This window comes from Rhinoraja longicauda, chromosome 1, assembly GCF_053455715.1.
Source record: "Rhinoraja longicauda isolate Sanriku21f chromosome 1, sRhiLon1.1, whole genome shotgun sequence".
Classification (NCBI taxonomy): Eukaryota; Metazoa; Chordata; class Chondrichthyes; order Rajiformes; family Arhynchobatidae; genus Rhinoraja; species Rhinoraja longicauda.
In genome coordinates this window covers 16,106,965-16,125,842 of record NC_135953.1, presented here as the reverse complement: position 1 = coordinate 16,125,842, position 18,878 = coordinate 16,106,965, and the positions used below count along the sequence as shown (strand labels likewise).

The following is an 18,878-nucleotide window of genomic DNA, read 5'->3' as shown; positions in this document are numbered from 1 at the left end:
TTCCACTAGCCCCTGGAGCTCTATCTAACTCTCTCTTAAATCCATCCAGTGATTTGGCTTCCACTGCCCTCTATGGCAGAGAATTCCACAAATTCACAACTCTGGGTGAAAAAGTTTTTTCTCACCTCAGTTTTAAATGGCCTCCCGTTTATTCTAAGACTGTGGCCCCTGGTTCTGGACTCCCCCAACATTGGGAACATTTTTCCTGCATCTAGCTTGTCCAGTCCTTTTATAATTTTATATGTTTCTATAAGATCCCCTCTCATCCTTCTAAACTCCAGTGAATACAAGCCTAGTCTTTTCAATCTTTCCTCATATGTCAGTCCTGCCATCCCAGGGATCAATCTCATGAACCTATGCTGCACTGCCTCAATTACAAGGATGTCCTTCCTTAAATTAGGAGACCAAATCTGTACACAATACTCCAGATGTGGTCTTACCAGGGCCCTATACAACTGCAGAAGAACCTCTTTACTCCTATACTGAAATCCTCTTGTTATGAAGGCCAACATTCCATTAGCTTTCTTCACTGCCTGCTGTACCTGCACGCCAACTTTCAGTGACTGGTGTACAAGGACATCCAGGTCTCGCTGCACCTCCCCCTTACCTAACCTAACTCCATTGATATAATAATCTGCCACCTTTTTTTTGCTGCCAAAGTGGATAATCTCACATTTATCTATATTATACTGCATCTGCCACGCATCTGCCCACTCACTCAACCTGTAAATGTCACTCTGCCACCTCCTAACATCCTATTCACAGTTTACACTGCCACACAGCTTTGTGTCATCCGCAAACTTGCTAGTGTTGCTTCTAATTCCCTCTTCCAAATCATTAATATATATGGTAAACAGTTGCGGCCCCAACACCGAGCCTTGCGGCACTCCATTCTCCACTGCCTGGCATTCTGAAAAGGACCCGTTTACTCCTACTCTTTGCTTCCTGTCTGCCAACCAATTTTCTATCCATGTCAACACCCTACCCCCAATACCATGTGCTCTAATTTTAGATGTATGGAACAAGCTGCCAGAGGAGGTAGTTGAGGCTGGGACTATCCCATCATTTAAGAAACAGTTAGACAAGTACATGGATAGACAGGTTTGGAGGGATATGGACCAAGCGCAGGCAGGTGGGACTAGTGTCACTGGGACATGTTGGCCGGTGTGGGCAACTTGGGCCGAAGGGCCTGTTTCCACACTGTATCACTCTGTGACTCTATGAGGATGGCTCAATTGTAATCATATTTTGTCTTTCGGCTGATTGGTTAGCACGCAACAAAAGCCTTTCACTGTACCTCGGTACAGTGACAATAAACTAAACTAAAACTAAAAACAATCAACTTTTATTAAGTCCAGTCTAACAGCAAGTGGGTCTCGCCCCTGTTTAGAACTTCAACCTTTGTCCTTTGTTATAACAAGTTTAAAACTAAAATAATGTACATCAAGAGCATACTTGGTGAATTCTGGTCCATACGTCTATTATGTCCACATGATATGTTTACTGTAAACCGCAGTGGAGATGGTTGTTTTTCATTCTGCTCGCTCTATTTTCGGTTATGTGTGTAAAAAAGAAAATAAGTGTTTGCAACGCTTGTCAGCATTGCAAGGTGCAACGAGTCACCTGGTGCGGTTTTGCCGAGCGCCGAGAAACCGTGGCGACACAAGGGGTGCGGTTCACTGCAACATTTATTGTCTCAACAGCTACATCCAACCCACCTCAATCAAGAGCCGACAAGCTCCGAGAATAGGTTGATGCGTGTAAAAGAATCAGGGAAGACTGCAATTACTTACTGCTCAAGAAAAGATACAAAGTGCTGGAGTAACTCAACGGGGGGTCGGGCAGCTTCACTGGAGAACATGGGAAAGGGAAGTTTCCTGCACCGTCACCTATCCATGTTCTCCAGAGATGCTGCCCGTCCCGCTGAGTTACTCCAGCACTTTTTGTAAACCAGTTCCTGTTTCTAAATAGTGCGCAAGCCCCGGCAGAGTTTCCAAAACATGTTTCTAAAACATGGCATTAAAGTAATCACACTAAAAATAATACAGATATGCAACCGCGTATTATCTCTCGATCTGAATTGCCTCTAAATCTTGTTTGTTCCATGAGCTCTAAGTGTGTCCGCATCCCTCCCGTCAAGCCAATGAGATCAAAGCGGTTCTGAAAATGTGAACGAGAGGGTTTAGTTTAGTTTAGAGATCCAGCGTGGATACAGGCCCTTCGGCCCACTGTGAGTCCGCGCCGACCAACCCATACGCCAGTTCTATCCTACACCTGAAGGACAATTTATAGAAGCCCATTAGCCGACAAACCAGAAGGTAGACACAAAATGTTGGAGTAACTCAGCGGGACAGGCAGCATCTCTGGAGAGAAGGACTGGGTGATGTTTCGGGTCGAGACCCTTCTTCAGACTGATGTCAGGGGAGTGGGCGGGACAGAGATAGGATGTGGTCAGAGACAGTGAGACTGGTGGGAGAACTGGGAAGGGGGAGGGGATGGAGAGAGAGGGAAAGCAAGGGCTACTTGAAGTTAGAGAAGTAGTTAGATCAGGTAGTTAGATCAGGTAGTTAGATCATTCCGCCTTAACCTACCTGATCACCCGGTTGCTCAGCATCCGCAGTTCCTTGTGGCTCCATTAACCAGCCCGAGGTTACCAGGCTCTGCGTAGAAGCAAGGAACTGCAAATGCTGGTTCACACAAAAAGACACAAAGTGCTGGAGTATCTCAGCGGGTCGGGCAGCATCTCTGGAGGGTGTATGATCATTCCCTCTGAAACTCATTCAGAGCACCACCACCAAAGTGCAAAATCTGAAGGGCAATGTTTGCAGCCACAAGTTCGCACAACTGATGAAGGAGATGAGGAGGAATTTATTTAGTCAGAGGATGGTGAATCCATGGAATTCATTTTCACAGAGGACTGTGGAGGCCAAGTCAATGGATATGTTTAAGGCAGAGATGGATAGATTCTTGCTTAGTTCGCTTGTCAGGGGTTATGGGGAGAAGGCAAGAGAATGGGGTTAGGAGGGAGAGATAGATTGGCCACGATTGAATGGCCGAGTAGACTCGATAGGCATAATGGCCTAATTCTGCTCCTATCACTCATGACCTTACTCATGACTTATGAACTGCCTCGCCGAATGCAATGCTTGTGACACTTATAGCCCAGAGCCTGACTTCCATCAAGCTCAAGATGTGACACGTGGACTGTGAAACAACCCAGCCCCACCTGTCCCGGAAACGTACAGCGCTCGCGGATGACAGTATTTGGGGCCAAGGCTCAATAGGTGGAACGGGGCTTTGCATTTTGGCCAGGGATTTTGAATAATTCACATTAAACAATTGAAAAGAAACCCTGCAGATTGTTATTCCACAACTTAATTGTTAAACACATTTGAGCGAAAAAAACAAAAACAAATTGCCAACACTTTCAGGCTTTGATCCACTTTGTAGCAGAGCTATAAAATAAGCGCAATGTCCAGGATCAGGAAGAATCTTAAAGACAACTCAAATAGACGTGTCCGGTTTGGCAACGCTCCATCGAGTGCACGCTCATTCCAGGGCAGCCTCCTTTATTTCCCTGTGATGTAGAGTTGAATTCGAGGATTTCCATTTACGGTTGTACACATTTTCCGGAATTAACCTTCATCGGGCAAGAAAATAACATTTGTATTGTAAATAGCGTAGGTCAACCAGAAACCAGATACCTTTAGACGAGAACCATTTTCTAATACAACAGTAACATTCTGGTGGTCTACGAAACAAAAATAATAAAGGTGGTTGTATCATCTTGGGAATCAATATTGCTTCAATCCAAAGCAAATCCAGGCATGATACGAGGAAAACTACAGTGACAGGGACAGTGACAGAGAGAGAGCCTCTGCCCATGGCCACTTATCCCGCTGAGCTGCATTTCCTTCCTGACACAAACTATGATGTCCCTATATTCAAAAATGGTATTTTCAGAAGAAACCGTGAAAGAATGATTGTTGTGCGCAGATTTGCCCAATTTGCAAGAGACATGGAAAAAAACGCACTTTTGGAAGAAATTCGCAAGACTAATTCATTTGGACAAAATGGAAGGGTGGGTCAATGCATTTACACTTACACTGTCCTTAATGTTTCTGCGCTACCTACGTTCGCCATACACATTCTTCTACGGCCATTCAAAGATAACACTAAAAGTCCAACAAATAGTGGACTGAAACATTGAGGTTTATCAGTAAAACATCATTAATGTCACCAATTAAACTCATCCGTTAAGTTGACCAAGTCCCGGAAGAGTAGTCCCGAAAAATATTAACCTTTACAAATTGCAGAGAATAACATCGTTTAGGAGAATGGAGTCTTCATTGGATTCACACAAAGTACTGGAGGAACCTAGCGGATCTGTGAAGACAATGAACTGACGATGGTTTGAGTCGGGACTCTGGTTCAGACTAACCAAAGAAACGCCGTCTGTCCATTTCCTCCACAAATACTGCCTGACCCGCTGAGATCAGCGCAGTGCGCTGTGTTTGGCCCAAGATTCCAACATCTAATGATGTTTGCCACTGTCAAAGTTCAGTTAAAATTGACCCAAAGTGTCATGTTTTTTAGTCTTTACCAGCTCCTCAGTAATGACAATATATTCATAGAGTCACACACCACGGAAACAGGCCCTTTGGATCAACTTGCCCAAACCAACCAACATGCCCCATCTATGTTAGTCCCACCTGCCCACATTTGCCCATAATCCTCGAAACCATTCCTATCCATGTGCCTGTCCAGATGTCATTGAAATGTTGTTATAGTACCTTGCTCAACTACCTCCTCCTGAGGCTCGATCCATATACCCATCACCCTTTGCTTGAAAAGTTGCCTCTAGGTTCTGCTGCTTCTTGATTCTCCTACTCTGGGTAAAAGCCTCTGTGCATTTACCCTATCTATCCCCCTCAGGAGAATGTTGACAGTCAGCGATTGGCTATTTTTACAACCAATATTTTCCATGGAAATTCCACCAGCACCCATCCATTGGAAGCGCTGGCATCTGCAGGAAAAAGAACAGAAAATGCTGGAGCAACTAGCAGTTCCGGCAGCCTCTGTGGCTTTGTGACCTTAAAGGTTTACTCTATGCTGTTTGACCAGCTAAGTGTCTCCACCATTTTCTGTTTACATTTTACTTTTTCCAGCAGCTTGGTTGTTTTCTGTTTTCAATTACTCATTTCTGATGGCTTATAATTCACAGATAAAGAATCTTATCTTGGAACGATATTCTTGTGCGAACCCAGACTGTATGAATTAGTAGGCTAGGCTACAGTGGGAATCACAGTCATAAATTCATTCGATCTAGGATCAGAATGAGGCCATTCGGCTTATCAAATCTACTCCGCTATTCAATCATGGCTGATTTATCTGTTCCTCTCAACCCCCATTCTACTGCCTTCTCCCCATACCCCCTGACAAATCAAGAATCCGTCAATCTCCACCTTAAAAAATATCCATTGCCTTGGCCTCCACAGCCATCTGTGGCAACTAATTCCACAGATTCACCACCCTCTGACGAAAGAAATACCTCCCCATCTTTCTAAAGGTACATCCTTCTATTCTGAGGCTAAGACCTCTGGTCCCAGACTCTCCCACTCATGGAAACATCCTCTGCACATTCTGACCTTGCCTTCATCCTACATTAACTCGCTCGTTCTGACAGAGATCAGTTGATGGGTGGCGCAGCGGGTAGTGCAGCTGAGTGACTACTCCAGCAACCTGGGTTTGATCCTGATTTCCAGCACTGTCTGTGTGGAGTTTGTTGGTTCTCCCTGTGATCACATGGGGTTCCACTGGATGCTCAGTTTCCAGTTTCCATCCACAACCCAAAGATGGCTGAGAGATCGTTTACAATGCGCCATTGTAAATTACCTTAAGTGCAGGACTATCAGGGAGAGTAGCAAGAGAGAACAGGTTGCAAGGAAATAAGTGGGTGAATGGGACTGAAGAAATTGCTCTGGAACCTGCAAAGACTCAATGATCCTTCTATATTGCAAGAAAATATGAGAAATATTTGTGCTGGAATAGATCTGTGTATGAACAGGCAGGGATAGAAAGAAATAGACAAAGTTGGATTGGTTCATTTGAATGTAGGAGGCTAAGAAGTATATCAAATTATGAAAGACATAAATAGGGTAGGTGGTCAGAGTATTTTTCCAAGAATAGAATTGTCAAATACTGGATGTGTAGGAAGGAACTGCAGATGCTGGTTTAAACACTGGTCTGAAGAAGGGACTCGACCCAAAACGTCACCCATTCCTTCTCTCCAGAGATGCTGCCTGTCCCGTTGAGTTACTCCAGCTTTTTGCATCTATCTTCTGTCAAATACTGGAAACAGGTTTAGGGTGAAATGCGGCAAGTTTAAATGAGACTTATGAGACAAGATTTTTTCACAGAGTGACAAGAGCCTGGAACATGCTTCCATAGGGCAAGTGATAGAAACAGATATGAAAGCAGAATTTGAGAAGCATTTAGACCTATGCATGAACAGGCGGGGATAGAAGGATATGGACCTTGTGCGGGCAGATGGGATTAGTTTAAATTGGCATCACTGATGGTGTAGAAGTCATGAGGTGAAGAGCCATTTCTCTGAAGAAGGGTCTCGACCTGAAACGTCACCCATTCCTTCTCTCCCGAGATGCTGCCTGACCTGCTGAGTTACTCCAGCATTTTGTGAATAAATCCTGTGCTATACTGTTCTGTGGTCTAAGATGTAGAAGGGGAGGAAAAAGAAGAGGAGGAGGAAAGGACATACTTGTCCAAGGGAGCACATTGATGGCTCATCGTACGGATACCTGGAATATCGTTAATGTCACGTGAGGAGTGGCTAAATTCACTAGAGTTGAGAAGAATTAGATTAGGGCGGCATAGAGGCACAGTGGTAATGTTGCTGCCTTACAGTGAACCAGTGAACCTGGTTCGATCCTGACAACAGGTGCTGTCTGTATGGAGTTTGTTCGTTCTCCCTGTGACCACGTGGGTTTTCTCCAGGTGCTCCAGTTTTCTCCCACACTCCAAAGGCCTACAGGTTTGTAGGTTGATTGGCTTGGGTAAGTTGAAAAGAAATGTCCCTAGTATGTAAGATAGTGCAAGTGTACGGGGTGATTGCTGGTTGGCATGGACTCGGTGGGCCAAAGGGCCTGTTTCACCGCTGCATCTCTAAATTCTAAATCTCATTAAAACCTGCAAGTTTCTGACAGAGATAGATCAAGTGGAATTGAGGCAAATGGTTCCCCTGGCTGGGGTGTTTACAACAAGGTGTCAGAGTATCAAGATACTGGGTCAGATATTTAAGGCTGAAATGAAGAGAAATGTCTTCACTCAGAGAGCATTGTGAATGTCTGGAGTTCTCCATTGCTGAAGACTACTTAGGTCAAGTTGTTGGATAGACTTAAGAGATTCATATTTCTGCATGCTCACAATCAATTTATAGTTGGGTCATAGGATGGCTTACTTCTGAAGCTGGTGGAAGACATCTTGTTGGGGTAAATGATGTAAAATTATGGAGATTTGTTACTTTTGGGAGCCCAGAATGAAAAGTTGTGCAGTGTTACATTTATTCCTTTCATGGTGGTGGGGTCATTGTCCTTATAAAGTGCGGAAAATGAAGTCATACTTTGAACCAAACTTTTGCTTTCCATGAGGCACTAAAGGACACAAAGTGCTGGAGTAACAAGCCAGGCAGCATCTCTGGAAGAACATGGATAGTTGGCATTTCAGGTCTGAAACATCACATATCCATGTTCTCCAGAAATGCTGCCTGACCTGCTGAGTTGCTCCAGCACTTTGTGCCCTTTTGTGTATTAACCATCATCTACAGCTCTTTGTTTTTACTTTTGCAGTGACTTTGTCTGTGAACACAATTCACTAAACACACTAGGGCTGGCTGCAGTTCCCCATAAAGATATTGTGCACTGCTGCACAACCACAAACTAAAGAATTGTACCTAAAGATCAAAACACTTATTTCGAGCCTGAATTCGGTTTTATACAATGCAACATTTTGCAGCTCAAAATGCTAGTGTTCCAACAGTCAACAGCCCTCACTCCTTTGATGAATAACTTGCAGTTATTTTCAAAAGAATTACTTCTTGGGATTCACTGTCACAAGAAATGAAATTCCAAGAAATGAATTTCATAATTAAAAAAATAATTCCTCAAGGAAACAAAATGGAAAGTTTTTATGGTCTTTGCTCATAACATCTTTGCAAATGAGCCACTTCACTCAACTACCACATTTCTTGTAGTCCACAGTATTGTTTGATAGAAAGGTCACAAATTAGATCCAGAAATTTTTGGAAAAAATAATAATAAATTTCTACATAAAGATAAAATGTAACTGGGAGAGGAGTTTACAAGTGGACCTGTTCCCGTGTGCCTGCTGTCCTTGGTTAGACAAGTCAGTGGTGCATTTGAGGGAAATTTTGACAAACGTTTGTTTCTTCTGTGCTTTGGTTGACTGTAACACTACAGCCAAGGCATTCCGATAGTTGGTGGACAGTAGGTGTTTAGTAGGGGTGAAAGTCTGATATGCCCTTGGAGGTGCTGAAGTTCATGAAAGGTTTTGGGGCTACACTTATCCAGATAAGTGGAGAGTTTCACATCACTATTCTGATTTGTTCCCTGTATATTCTGGGTTTAATTTTTTATATATAAAATTATGAGAGGCATGCCTGTAAACCTTTCCTATCCAGAGATGTGCTCGGTCCATGGGGTCGAGAACAATATTCTTGTTAGTCAGTCTTCTCATTTTCATTTACAAATCTTCAACCAAACTTCTTTATTATTGTCACATTTACCAAGATACAGTGAAAATCATAGTCAGAGAGAACTTCTTCAATGTCTTCCAGCCCAATATGTAGTTTGCATCTCAAGTATCTATGACCGGCATTCATTTGTATATTATCCTAGACCCATGGTCATAGAGAACATACAATTTCTTCCAGCCCAACATCTAGTTTGCATCTCAAGGCTATTTGAACTTGTATTTCACCTGTAAATTATCCTTGCCCCATGTTACTCATTTGACAGCAGTTCTATGCCTTGTTCAAATCTTTGAAAACTTCCTCAAAATCCAAAATGTTCACTAAGAATTTACAATTTTCTCAAATTATTTGATTATGAGTTAGCAATGAACCTTGAGATGATTTATGATTGAGGGCACTGTACAAATCAAAGTTATTGTTGGGTCATTTTGCTACGTATGACTCTTTACTAAATAACACCAAAATATTGCTCTACTTTTAGGTATTCCATGCAACACAACTTGAGCTATATTAATTCAGATGGTTTGTTCTTTCATTGAAATCTTGTACTTACTTGTTAATGGTAGTTATTTATTGGTCTTCTATTATCTTCAGGCATTGGTCTGGGAAATAAATACATTCAGAATGATGTTAATATAAGATAAGATATTCAATTTTCCTTGAACGTACTACAGTTTTACAAATGACCTATAATGACTACGGAAATAAACAAACAATAAAACAAACGATGATGCACAGAACTACACTTTATCTTGTAAAATAAAATGCAGGATAAATTTGGAGGTGACTTTCAAAACCATAAACCACATTTTAGTCAGCAATTTTCAGAAATTATACATTTATTTAGTATCCCTTGAAATGCTTTAATATGTTTTACATTAACTATAGCTAAATAGTTAGTGAATATTTAGAACATAGTTCGCATTCCAAATTTGGAATTAGTTCAAAATATTATTTGATTAAACATACTGAGAGATATATTTAAATCAATTATATCATCCCAAAAATAGTAACCCCGAAGCTATGTTTTATTAATGATTAAACAATGGTGCAATAGTAAATAGAAGTTAAATGTATTTAGGGCATTTTAATAGACAATGCCTGATGATTAAATAGAGCTCTCGGGGCTAGTGGAATCAAGGGATATGGGGAGAAGGCAGGCACGGGTTATTGATTGTGGACGATCAGCCATGATCACAATGAATGGCGATGCTGGCTCGAAGGGCTGAATGGCCTCCTCCTGCACCTATTTTCTATGTTTCTATGTTTTCTATGATTAATATTAATCTAGAATATACTAATCTGATAACATTCATTTTGGCAAAATATTATCCATTCTAACATTTCCCCAATATGAACCTTCTTTGTTTTTGATCTCGGCAACATATCATATCCCATAGAGTATTCAATTATTCACCCCATAACTTTTAATCCCATTCCCTGATATAACTGAACCTGTGATCTCGCATTTCTTTAATGGAGATCCCACCTTCGATTGTTTAAGTTTTAGATATCCAGAACCATAGAATACTATAATTCAATAATATTTTAAAAAGTTACCTTTGAGAAAAAGTATTGTTAAAAAGTTCACAATTAGATAACATTTTTGGGAGAGTTATTAATTTTTTTTAATTGTATGATGAATCATCAGACAACCTTTGACATTTAACGTTGAAATTTTTAATTTTAATGGAAAATTGGAAAAAAACGAAAATTGAAAAAATTGCTATTGAAAAATATTCATCATATGTTAACAGTCTGGGTCACAGAATTAACTGACTGATCAGGTTTGATCTTGTGCAAAAATTAAGTTTAGAATGTAGAAGTATGAATGGTGGGATATACGCAAGGCTGTGTTTTATTTGGGTACTTCTGCTAACATTAATAGAATAGATTTAACAAATCTTCACATATGAACATAAACCGCCCGGATAGACTTAAGATCTAAAACATTGTTGGCGATAGAATATAGCTTTATATTCTATGTATATTCTATCTATAAGTTATATTCTATCCCCAACAATGTTTTAGATCTTAAGAAAAAGTTGAATAGGTGATGTCCATGAAGCTAAATGTAAATTGAAGTCCGTTTTTTAGTTCAGTAAAGCACTCATAGTCATAGGCTGTGAGAAGTGGATGCAGACATTTTTGTGGAAATCCAGCCTGGGTGGAATTGTTAAAATGTGGGAATATATAGATTTTTAAAATTACTATCTCTAGATTTAGCCAGTAGAATGTTTGCTCCAGTGAATAAATGCAGTGGACTCAGAGTAAGATGGATTGGATGTGGTTTGTGGAGTGAGTCTGGTGAAGCAAGACGTTGCTTGTCCCTTCCAAAGGTATGTCCTTAAAATGAAACTAGAGGAGGATATTGGTATTTAGGGATTCTGTTCGTGCCATGAGTTGAATTTAACTTCTCTCATGCCCCATTCTTGCTGTTTCTCTGAAAATATTTTATATATTTCATTTCATTATGCCAATCACTAAATGGTGCTCTTAACACTTCCTGGCATCACGTCCTTGGGATTGATGCAAATTTGTATTCATTTGTGTTTTTCTTGGTTGCTGCAACCATAGTCGAGACCCAGGCAGATGGATCATTGGCAGGGGCAATCACACCCAGAGTTTCCATCCTGGTAAGATCAATCCGAGTGACGTTTCGGGTCGGCACCCTTCTCCACCCATTCCTTCCAAGTGGAGATGCTGCCTGTTCCGCTGAGTTACTCCAGCATTTTGTGTCTATCTTCGGTGTAAACCAGCATCTGCAGTTCCTCCCAAACAAGAACTAAAACTGACCTCTTTTTGAACTGATGCTGACAGCGTCTCCGGCGGGGCCCTGGAAAACACAAGCAGCTCAAGTGATGTGCATTTCACCCCGCGCTGAATTAATTGATGGAATGTAATTTTCAAAAAAAAGAAAGAAACCGAGTGTGAACCTCGTACTTTTGCAGTAAACAATCGAGACGCCGATCAGAGCGAGAAACAGCAGGCAGGCCGCGCCGGCCAGAGGAGCCCAGATGAACATGTGGCAGCGCATTTTATCTTCGTTCACCGCTACCATTAGAAAAATAATCAGAGAGTTTAATGAAAAACGCATTTAAATGTATTAAGATAAGGCCAACAGGTCCATCGATTGTCTGACTAGCTAATGCGATTAATTTATGTTAAGCGACAAAAAAAAAATTCACATCAGAAGGTCTTAATATCCGTCTGGATAAATCTTTTGTTTGTTTGTATGTCTTGTTTGCTCTGTAAAGCGTCTTTGAGTTTCCAGGAAAGCGCTATATAAATTAAATGTATTATTATTATTATTATTATTATTATTATTATTAATATATAACATTTATAACGAAACGTGTAGGAAGTAACTGCAGTTGCTGGTTTAAACCGAAGATAGACACAAAATGCTGGAGTAACTCAGCGGTCCAGGCAGCGTCTCTGGAGAGAAGGAATGGGTGACTTTTCTGGTCGAGACCCTTCTTCAGCATGAAACAGAAGAAAAGACAGGCGCTGTTTCGGATCCACAGATGCTCCCTGACCAGCTGAGTTATTCCAGCACTTTGTGCTTTTAAAAAAAACCCAGCGTCTGCAGTTCCTTGATTCTCCAAGAAAGTTCCCAGGTTTTTCTGTTTCTTTGAGAAGGCAAGAGCTGTTGACGGTAAGCCGTGGTATTATATCCAACGCCATTCGGACTATAACACCTTATAACCTGATTTTATACTTTAAACCGCTCACTCCTTTTGTCAACTAAGCATTGTGTCAAGGCAACATCTCTGGAGAAAGGGGGTTCTCAGTCTGAAGAAGGGGCTCGACCCGAAATGTCGCTTATTCCTTTTCTCCAGATCCGCTGAGTTATTCCAGTGTTTTGTGTCTATCTTGCGTCAAGGCAAAGTGTGTTTAAAAACAAGGAACTGCAAATGCTGCTTTGTACCAAAGATAGACGCAAGGCGCTGAAGTAACTCGGCGGGTCAGGCAGCATCTCTGCAAAAAAAACGGAGGCGGAAAACAAAGAGCTGGTGGCGAGAAACGACCAGAACCAATCGAGGGCGCTCACAAATGACTTCTGGTAACCCATTGTTGGCTGTGGAAGCTGTGATCTCAAGAGAGGAAAACAATGGGGAGAAACTGTGGAATTGGTAAAACGACCAGGGTGGCGGAAATGGACAAGGGGTGGGGAGGGGGAGAATGAGTAGAAGTCACTTAAACATTGGAGAATTCATTGTTCATACTGCTTGGTTGTAAGCTACCCAAGTGAGCTATGAGGTGCTGTTTAGAAACCTACAGAGTCCCAGTTTAGTCCGTGCGCTGTCGGGTGGTCGCAACACCAAAGTGTGCGATGTAAACATCTTGACAATTTCTCAGGGCAAGTCTACATTTACCTCTCACTAATCCGGCACTTAGTCTCCGTGCGCCGACTGCGACCAAGGGGAGCCGCCGCCACATCTCAATCCCCGTCACAACTGGTTTTACTAACAATAAACTAAACTTTTCTGTCGATCGATTTTTATGCGTTTTCCGAACAAAACGGGCAGCCAGGGTGGTAGGAGATATCACCGACCAGCAAACTGCTTTGCTTGAGACGCCTTGCTCGGTAGCAATTGAAATGCAGCGAGCGATAGTACGGGCCAAACTTCCCGTTAAACTCGGGGTTTATTTTGCATTCGGGGCTACTTTCAGTGAATTACACGGTCAAACTGCATGCTTCGCAGCCTCGTTCTTTGGTGGTTTGGAACAAAGGGCGTAGAAACGGATACAATAAATAACGATTTTCAAAAGACATTTGGACTGTTATAGGGATAGGAAGGATCTGGGCCAAATGCAGGTAAATGGTCAACTTGGTCAGCATGGACAACGTGGGCCGAAAGCCTTGCTTGCGAAATATATAGGTCTACGACTATTAATTCATAACTCTACGACTCTATTACTCTATTCAAAATTTGACGATTTCCATCAGAGTCGGTGCAGATTCAGAACGCGAAGCACAAATAAACTGCAGATGTTGGCATCCTGAACAAAACATAGAGTGCTGGATGGACTCAGCGGGTCAGTCATCATCTGTGGAGGGGATGGATAGACGACGTTTCGCGGAAGCATCCAGACCCGCGACGTCGCCTGTCCATCCCCTCCACAGATGTTGGCTGACTCGCCACGTTCCTTGTGCACTTTGTGTTTGGATTCAGAACAGAATTTCCCATACTGTGCACATTATTTAACTTTTTGCTTTAAAATCGCTTCATTATCAAACGAAACGCGGCACATGAAAACCTCAATCAGCACTTATCTACAAAGGCAGGCTAGTCTGAAGAAGGGTCTCGACCCGAAACATCACCCATTCCTTCTCTCCTGAGATGCTGCCTGACCTGCTGAGTTACTCCAGCATTTTGTGAATAAATATGTTCTTTGCCAGAGCTTTTTTTTTGTGTGTGTGTGGGGGGGGGGGGGGGGGATGTTTTATATTTCCCCGCGCCTTTGCCACCCGCAAAGAAAACAACTACGCCACAGAGGAAACCTTTTCCTCGCAGTTTTCCCAATTATATGTAATCCGAAAAATGCTGGGTCGTCGTGAACTGGTTTGCTGGAAGTTTGACACAAAAAGCTGGAGTAGCTTAGCGGGACAGGCAGCATCTCCGGAGAGAAGGAATGGGTGACGTTTCGGGTCGAGACCCTTCTTCAGACATTTCAGAAGTTTGTTCCGACCAGTTCTTCTGAGGCCTCGGCGACCGCAGGTTAAACGTGGAAAACGAGAGCAGCGACATGACTTTTGAGGCACTGAAGCGAAGGCGTTGGGTGGGTGGGAGTGGGCAAGAGGCTAAGATACTTTATTAAAAATATTTTGTCTGTTTGCCTAGAGAAGGATGAAAACGCTTGACACCTTGAATATCAAGTTTATTTTTGTATAGGGATGGTGAAAAATAAGATTGTAGTTATTTCATGACTTAAAGGTAAATTTGAATTCCAATAAAATGCGAAGCCGCGATAGGTAGATGGGATAGATAGATAGATGGATAGATAGACAGACAGACAGACAGACAGACAGACAGACAGACAGACAGACAGACAGACAGACAGACAGACAGACAGACAGACAGACAGGTGGGCGGATAGATGGATGGAAAGAAATAATCAAGGAAAGAAATAAATAATTAAATCAATCAATCAATCAATCAATCAATAATCTATAAACAGACGTTCATAAAAAACTTTTACTCGACGGACTCGTAGCAATCGCAAATCCCACGATATATGTCTTAACTTGAATCTTTCCCCCGGAGAAGACCCAACAGTTATTTCCACTTCGGGAGAATGTAATGTACAAAATACAAGTTTGTACCTGATGGGTCTGGAGCACGCGTGGTCTCCTTGCGTGTTGGTGCGACTGTTGGGGACGTGGTGGGTGCCGTCGTTGCCTTTGGAGTGGTTTTGACCTCTGTATTTATGCGTTAAAGAAAATGATGACAATGATAAACAAGGTTTACAAATACAATATAGGCAACAATATAGATCTAATAAAAATAATATATCTTGGAAACTCACGGCGTGGCGAACATGATCTCAACTACTCTCCTCTGCCTGCACATGATCCACATCCCTCCATTCCCCGTAGATCTATTTGCCTATCTAAAGGCCTCTTAGATACCTCTATAGTATCTGCTACCACCTGGCGCTCAACAACTTCTGTGTGAGAAAATAGCGCATACATCTCATTTTATTTTCTTCTCTCTCACATTAAAGATACGCTTGCTAATCTTTGATATTTTCACCAATGGAAAAAAAGGTCTACCCAACTATGCCACTCATCATATTATATTATCATATTATCATCATATTATATGAGCTATTATATATTATCATATTATCATCATATAATATGCGTCTATCAGATTTACCAAGTACATGAGGAAACAATCCTAGTTTGTCCAGCCTTTCCTTGTAACTAACATTATCTAATCCCGGCAGCATTCTGGCAAACATTTTCTACACCTTCTTTAAAGCCCCCACGTTCATAAAAACAAGGCACGGGGTGGCTGTTTTTAATTTAAAATTAATATTGTTACATCTCAACCAGAACATACCTTCCAGATAGCGAGCGACCATGTTGCCGAATTTCATCTCCAAGTTCTTAATCGTGACACAGTAATACTTCCCAGAGTCTTGCTTCGTGAAGCTTTTGACGGTCAGGGAAAGCTTATCGAAGGATGATTTGTGGGTCAGTCTCCTGTTCGTGGTAGGAGTTACCTTACCCACGTTAGAAATATACAGCAGATGTTCTGGCTTTGCATTTTCACGCTGGAAAAACCAATGGATCCCCCCAGTTTCCTTCAGCGAGCAGTCTATGACCACGTCGTCCCCTTTCTTCACCTTCTTCCCGGGCGAAGGATCGTATTGAGCGGTTCCTGCAGAACATGGCAGGAGATGAACACTAAATGCTCAGGGTGACATTATTTTGGACGAAAGTACCCAACCCTTCCCCGAAGATGCCAATTTGACTCGGGAGATACCGAAAGCATCTATACGAGCTGTGTAATTGCCAAGGTCCACAAGAGTTTGTGAAAGGAGATGCATGTGGTTCGGAGAAGCGCCGTAGCATCAACGGCACCGAATGGCTCGACCCGCCGAAGGAACCGAAGACAGACACAAAAAGCTGGAGTAACTCAGCGGGTCAGGCAGCATCTCTGGAGGAAAGGAATTGGTGACGTTTCGGGTCGAGACCGTTCTTCAGACCAAGAGATTGGGGAAAGGGAAACGAGAGATATAGACGGTGATGTAGAGAGATACAGAACATATGGATGAAAGATAAGCAAAAAAAAACCTAACGAAACAGGCCATGATTAGCTGTGACCAAGGAACCATTGGGTTCTTTGAAAGGGTTATCCACCGCGACCAGTGCCCGTGCTCTTGTCCCAGGGCCCTCTCGTCTTTATTCTGTGGCCTCTCGTCTTTATTTTGTGCTTTAAATAAGGCGGCGGGGGAAATTACAGGGTTTTGTTTTAGTCCGATCATTTTATTTTTCGTTAAAATGTCCTACTGCACTAAATGCAAGATTCGATCAAAAATCTAATTCTACTTACAGAGTTGGGATTCACAGCACGTAGCACATGTCGGTTCTCTCACGTTAACCTACCCCACATAGCCTACGTTTTTTTGGGGGAATATCTATAAACCACTTAAGAGAATGCAAGGTATTCAAAATTCATGGTGGACAACCGAACTATCTTTGATCGGACTTTACTGCCTTTACTTTTCAGTAAACGTCATTCCCTTTAATATATATCGAAACACTGCGAATGGCTGGATTGTAATCGGGTATTGTCGTTCCACTGCCTGGTCAGCACGCACACAAAAGCCTTTCGCTGTACCTTGATAATAAACCAAAACTAAACCTCATGAAAAGCGTAATCCGCAGATTGAAATCTGAAATTAAAAAAGGCTCAGCCGGTCAGTCAGCATCTGTGGAACGAAAATAAATAACATTGACGTAAAAGTTTGAGCTGGAAAGCGCTTCGTTCTAAGGTGTTCGATCTGAAACGTTAACTATGTTTGTTTCTCTCTCCACAGATGTTTCAATCGCACCCCGTTTTTTGTTTTAATTCAAGATTAGCACCTACCCGTCAAATGGATGACGACAAGGAATCCGACAATGTTCAAGGTGCTGCGGCGGAGAACGCCCTGCGACATGCTGCGTTGTTCGGGCGAGGAAAGGTCCCTCTCTTTGCACCCGTGCCTTCCCCACGTCTCGCCGTGAAGTCACTGCTTCAGTAGGCGTCGAGCTATCTACAGGCACCGCGACCCAACCCCTCCCCCGAACATGCATCCCAACCAAGTCTGAACTCTACCACCTGCAGGAAACTGAGCCAACTCTACTCCTAAACAATGGCCTCGTATGTTTAGATGGTGGTTAAATGTAAATTTAATTCTAGAGGCAGAATGTAAATACCTCTGTTACGGTGGTGTCACAATAGAACTAACTGGACGGAGGAGAGGCAGGTGGAAGTTAATTCTGACGAGTATGAGATGAATAAGTTTATTGGCCAAGTATGTGCATATACAAGGAATGTGCCTTGGTGCTCCGCTCACAAATGACAACACAAACATACAGTTAACAACTAAGAATAAAGCATAAACACAACAAAACAATAAGGTACACCATTACGGTCTAAACATGTGGGTGAAAATAAACCAGAGCAAAAAAGAGACTACAGACTTTGGTTATTGAGTAGAACTATCACTAGTGAAAAAAAAGCTGTTTTTATGTCTGGCTATGGCTGCTTTGACAATCCGGAGTCGCCTTCCAGAGGGAAGTGCTTCAAAGAGTTTGTGGCCAGGGTGAGAGGGGTCAGAGATGATCTTGCCCGCTCGCTTCCTGGCCCTTGCAGTGTACAGTTCATCAATGGGGGGGGGGGGGGAGGTTGCAGCCAACAACCTTCTCAGCTGTGCGAATGATCCGTTGCAACTTCCGGATGTCGTGCTTGGTGGCTGAGCCAAACCAGACCATGATGGAGAAGGTGAGGACGGACTCAATGATAGCAGAATAGAATTGGACCATCATTGCCTGTGGCAGATTGTGTTTCCTCAGTTGCCACAGAAGTACATCCTCTGTTGGGCCTTTTTGACTGTGGAGTCGATGGTGGCCCCTCCGTTTAAGGTCCCTGGAGATGATGGTTCCAAGGAACTTAAATGACTCCACAGATGTGACTATGGTGTTGTTGATGGTGAGTGGGGGGAGGGGAGGGGGATCTCTTCGAAAGTCTACAATTAGTTCCACTGTCTTGAGCGCATTGAGCTCCAGGTTGTTGCGATGGCACCAGGACGCCAGCTGTGTCACTTCCCCTCTGTAGGCAGATTCCTCCCCATCATTGGTGTAGAGAGAGTAAAGGAGAGGGGAGAGTACGCAGCCTTGCGGTGCTGCTATGCTGAGGGTCTGCGGGTCCGAGATGTGCTTTCCCAGCCTCACATGCTGCTTCCTGTCCGTCAGGAAGTTGATGATCCACTGACAGAGGGGTTCAGGCACAGTCAGCTGGGAGAGTTTGTAGTGTAGTAGCTCTGGCACAATGGTGTTAAAAGCAGAGCTAAAGTCCACAAACAGAATCCT

General features: G+C 42.7%; 1 protein-coding gene across 2 annotated transcripts; it reads right to left on the bottom strand.

Annotated features, from left to right (window-relative positions):
- Positions 1-1,785: 1,785 nt before the first annotated feature.
- On the bottom strand, positions 1,786-17,512 carry LOC144598709 (T-cell surface glycoprotein CD8 alpha chain-like). 2 transcript variants are annotated; one of them, XM_078409030.1, is made up of 7 exons: positions 17,395-17,512; positions 15,862-16,182; positions 15,120-15,215; positions 11,732-11,842; positions 11,585-11,624; positions 9,342-9,390; positions 1,786-3,640 (listed from the first exon to the last, which is right to left on the bottom strand). In XM_078409030.1, exons 1-6 carry the CDS (start codon positions 17,462-17,464, stop codon positions 9,345-9,347), a joined length of 684 nt encoding a protein of 227 aa, XP_078265156.1. In that variant the 5' UTR covers positions 17,465-17,512; the 3' UTR covers positions 1,786-3,640; positions 9,342-9,344. The 2 variants fall into 2 exon arrangements, with proteins under 2 accessions (XP_078265156.1, XP_078265165.1); XM_078409039.1 differs by lacking the exon at positions 11,732-11,842.
- Between the last annotated feature and the right edge of the window lie 1,366 nt (positions 17,513-18,878).

Coding starts and splice junctions, on each gene's coding strand:
- LOC144598709 (XM_078409030.1), bottom strand. CDS start 17,464: ATGTCGCAGGGCGTTCTCCGCCGCAGCACCTTGAACATTGTCGGATTC. Junction 15,216..15,861: donor GGTCGCTCGCTATCTGGAAG/GTATGTTCTGGT, acceptor GCATAAATACAG/AGGTCAAAACCACTCCAAAG. Junction 9,391..11,584: donor CAGCATCAGTTCAAAAAGAG/GTCAGTTTTAGT, acceptor TTTATTTCCCAG/ACCAATGCCTGAAGATAATA.